Raw genomic sequence first — 2,540 nt, 5'->3', positions numbered from 1 at the left:
ATGATGACTCTAACAATCATCGTCCTCATTGTCATTATGCTCATCTTATGTGCCAGGCTTCTTTACAAGAAATCTTTAAGCAACCCACACCCTCTGCCACCTGGTCCAATGTGCTTGCCATTCATTGGATGTACTATCCAAATGCTCCTAAATCAGCCGACTTTTAGGTGGATCCATAACCTCATGGATCAGTTCAACACCCAAATACTTTGTATCCGACTAGGATCTTCAACTCATGTCATCACTGTCACCTCCCCAGAGCTAGCATGCGAGTTCCTAAAGAAACAAGAGGCAATATTCATTTCAAGGCCTGACTTCTTTTCAGCATATCTGATGAGTGACGGCTATCACACAGTTATCTTTTCCCCCCCTGGAGACCAATGGAGGAAGATGAGAAGAATTATAACCCGCGACATGCTCTCGTCCCAAGTGCACAAATGGTTCCAACCCAAACGTGACGAAGAAGCCAACCAGTTGCTTGGGTACATATGCAATCAAATACAGAACGGAGATAACATAACTGATGGGGGGTTAATAAACATTCGAATGGTGAGCCAACATTTCTGTGGAAACATAATGAGAAACATGATTTTTGGAAGAAGGTTTTTTGGGAAAGGAAGTGAAGATGGTGGACCTGGTGAAGAAGAAACTGAACATGTCGCTGCTATATTTAACATCCTTAAGTATCTTTATGCATTTTGCATTACAGATTATCACCCATGGTTGAGAGGGAAGACTGATTTTGATTGCCACGAAAAGAACATGAGGTCGGCACTCAAAATTGCTCGAAACTATCAAGATCCATTGATCGATGAACGGATACAGATGTGGGAAAATGGAGATAGAATGGAGAAACATGATCTGCTAGATGTTCTTATTCAACGTGACAACCCTAAGGTTTCAATAGTGGAGATCAAAGCCCAGATTATTGTGAGCCTCTCCCAATCTCTTACTATTTACCTTTACATGCATGCAACTCCAAATAAAATGATATGCTACTGTGGTCGCTACAGTATACAAATCAATATATATCGGATGAAATGCTAGCGACTCTTTGGATATTACTTTATATTTACACTTCCAACTGTGTCTGCATAAAAATTAACTATCTTGTGTTGTACTGTCTCGCCTAATTTTAAGAAATAATGATTGCCTCAGTTGATAATCCTTCCAACGCAGTAGAATGGACAATGGGAGAGATGATGAATGAACCCACGCTCTTAAAACGAGCGGTGAAGGAGCTGGACCATGTTGTAGGTTGCAATCGGCTAGTCCAAGAGCAAGACTTACCCCAACTCAATTACCTAAAAGCATGTATCAAGGAATCCTTTAGGTTGCACCCTTTTACAGCTTTTAATCCACCCCACGTTTCGACGATGGACACAACTGTTGCCAGTTACTTTATACCAAAGGGTAGTCATGTGCTGCTTAGTCGACGTGGGTTAGGAAGGAACCCTAATGTGTGGGCGGATCCATTGCGGTTTAATCCAGATCGTCATCTACAAGGGGCAGAAAAGCAAGTGGTTCTTACAGATGATGAGTTGAGAATGATTTCATTTAGCACCGGGAAACGTGGTTGTCCTGCAGTGGTGTTGGGATCTACAATCACTACAATAATGTTAGCCAGAATGCTTCAAGGGTTCACTTGGGAGCCGATATGTAAAGAAGTGCCAATTAATCTTGATGAAAATCATGATGACCTTAGCTTGGCTAAGCCACTTGTGCTCATCGCCAAGCCACGACTGCCTCAACATCTCTATCCAAACATTTAAAAACAATTTAGGTATTCAGGCTTGATTATCATAATAAGATGACGTTTATGGTTTTAGAGAAAAACTAATAATGCCTCTGCACTCTGTGTACCATATATCTATATCTATATTTATAGTAGTATTAATTTATTGAGAAGTACAAGTTAATAGACAGCTATTCTTCTTTAAGAATCCCATTTGTACGCCCTCATGTGCTTTTATTTAGGTTATTGGAGTTTGGTTTAAACTTTAAACTACTATATGTGTATCGACTTTGTTTTAGTGATTAGGGGCTTTGTGTTATTTATTTTAATAAGGTTTTCTTTGGGGTTATGATTTTAGGCTGATTCAAAAAAGAAAAAGCATAACGGTAAATATTACCCCTCTTTTTCCCAATGTAACCAAAGGTAAACCTCGAAAGAGAAGAATCCAAAAACCCACACTTTTGCTTTGTTTTTCACAGGTGACATTAGGTCCTCATTTTGCCTATGTTTCTTATTAATATCCTATCATAATCCCAAACTTGCTCGATTTTTTAATTATATTAGAATCTACATATTTAAGTTTTTAAATGTGCCTCCCCCTTTCTATGTCACATCTCCTGCTTGGTTTTCTTTCTTTTCTCGACCTCTAACTACTTTAATTTTTTGGTTTGTTTATATAAGTAGATCAAGAAACCATGAAATTAGATGATATGTTGTTACTTGTTGGATTAATCGGTTTGTTCGTGGATCACCCGGGTCATGGGCCGAAGTTGTGTATCAGTTCATGAGTTTACAATAGTTTAGC

The 2,540-nt window shown here is 38.9% G+C and overlaps 1 protein-coding gene across 1 annotated transcript; it reads left to right on the top strand.

Annotated features, from left to right (window-relative positions):
• On the top strand, positions 1–1,772 carry LOC145090333 (valine N-monooxygenase 1-like). The gene is made up of 2 exons (XM_079028603.1): positions 1–929; positions 1,139–1,772. Exons 1-2 carry the CDS (start codon positions 1–3, stop codon positions 1,770–1,772), a joined length of 1,563 nt encoding a protein of 520 aa, XP_078884729.1.
• The last annotated feature ends 768 nt before the right edge of the window (positions 1,773–2,540 follow it).

Source organism: Lactuca serriola, chromosome 2 (genome assembly GCF_051521515.1).
Source record: "Lactuca serriola cultivar US96UC23 chromosome 2, Lser_US96UC23_V15, whole genome shotgun sequence".
NCBI classification, from domain to species: domain Eukaryota; kingdom Viridiplantae; phylum Streptophyta; class Magnoliopsida; order Asterales; family Asteraceae; genus Lactuca; species Lactuca serriola.
The sequence above is the reverse complement of the archived record's forward strand: the minus strand, read 5'-3'. Positions and strand labels throughout refer to the sequence as shown.

Excerpts from the sequence above, each read along its gene's own strand:
- LOC145090333 (XM_079028603.1), top strand. The coding sequence starts at position 1 with ATGATGACTCTAACAATCATCGTCCTCATTGTCATTATGCTCATCTTA. Across the intron at positions 930-1,138 it reads GAGATCAAAGCCCAGATTAT|AGAAATAATGATTGCCTCAG; the intron begins TGTGAGCCTCTC and ends CGCCTAATTTTA.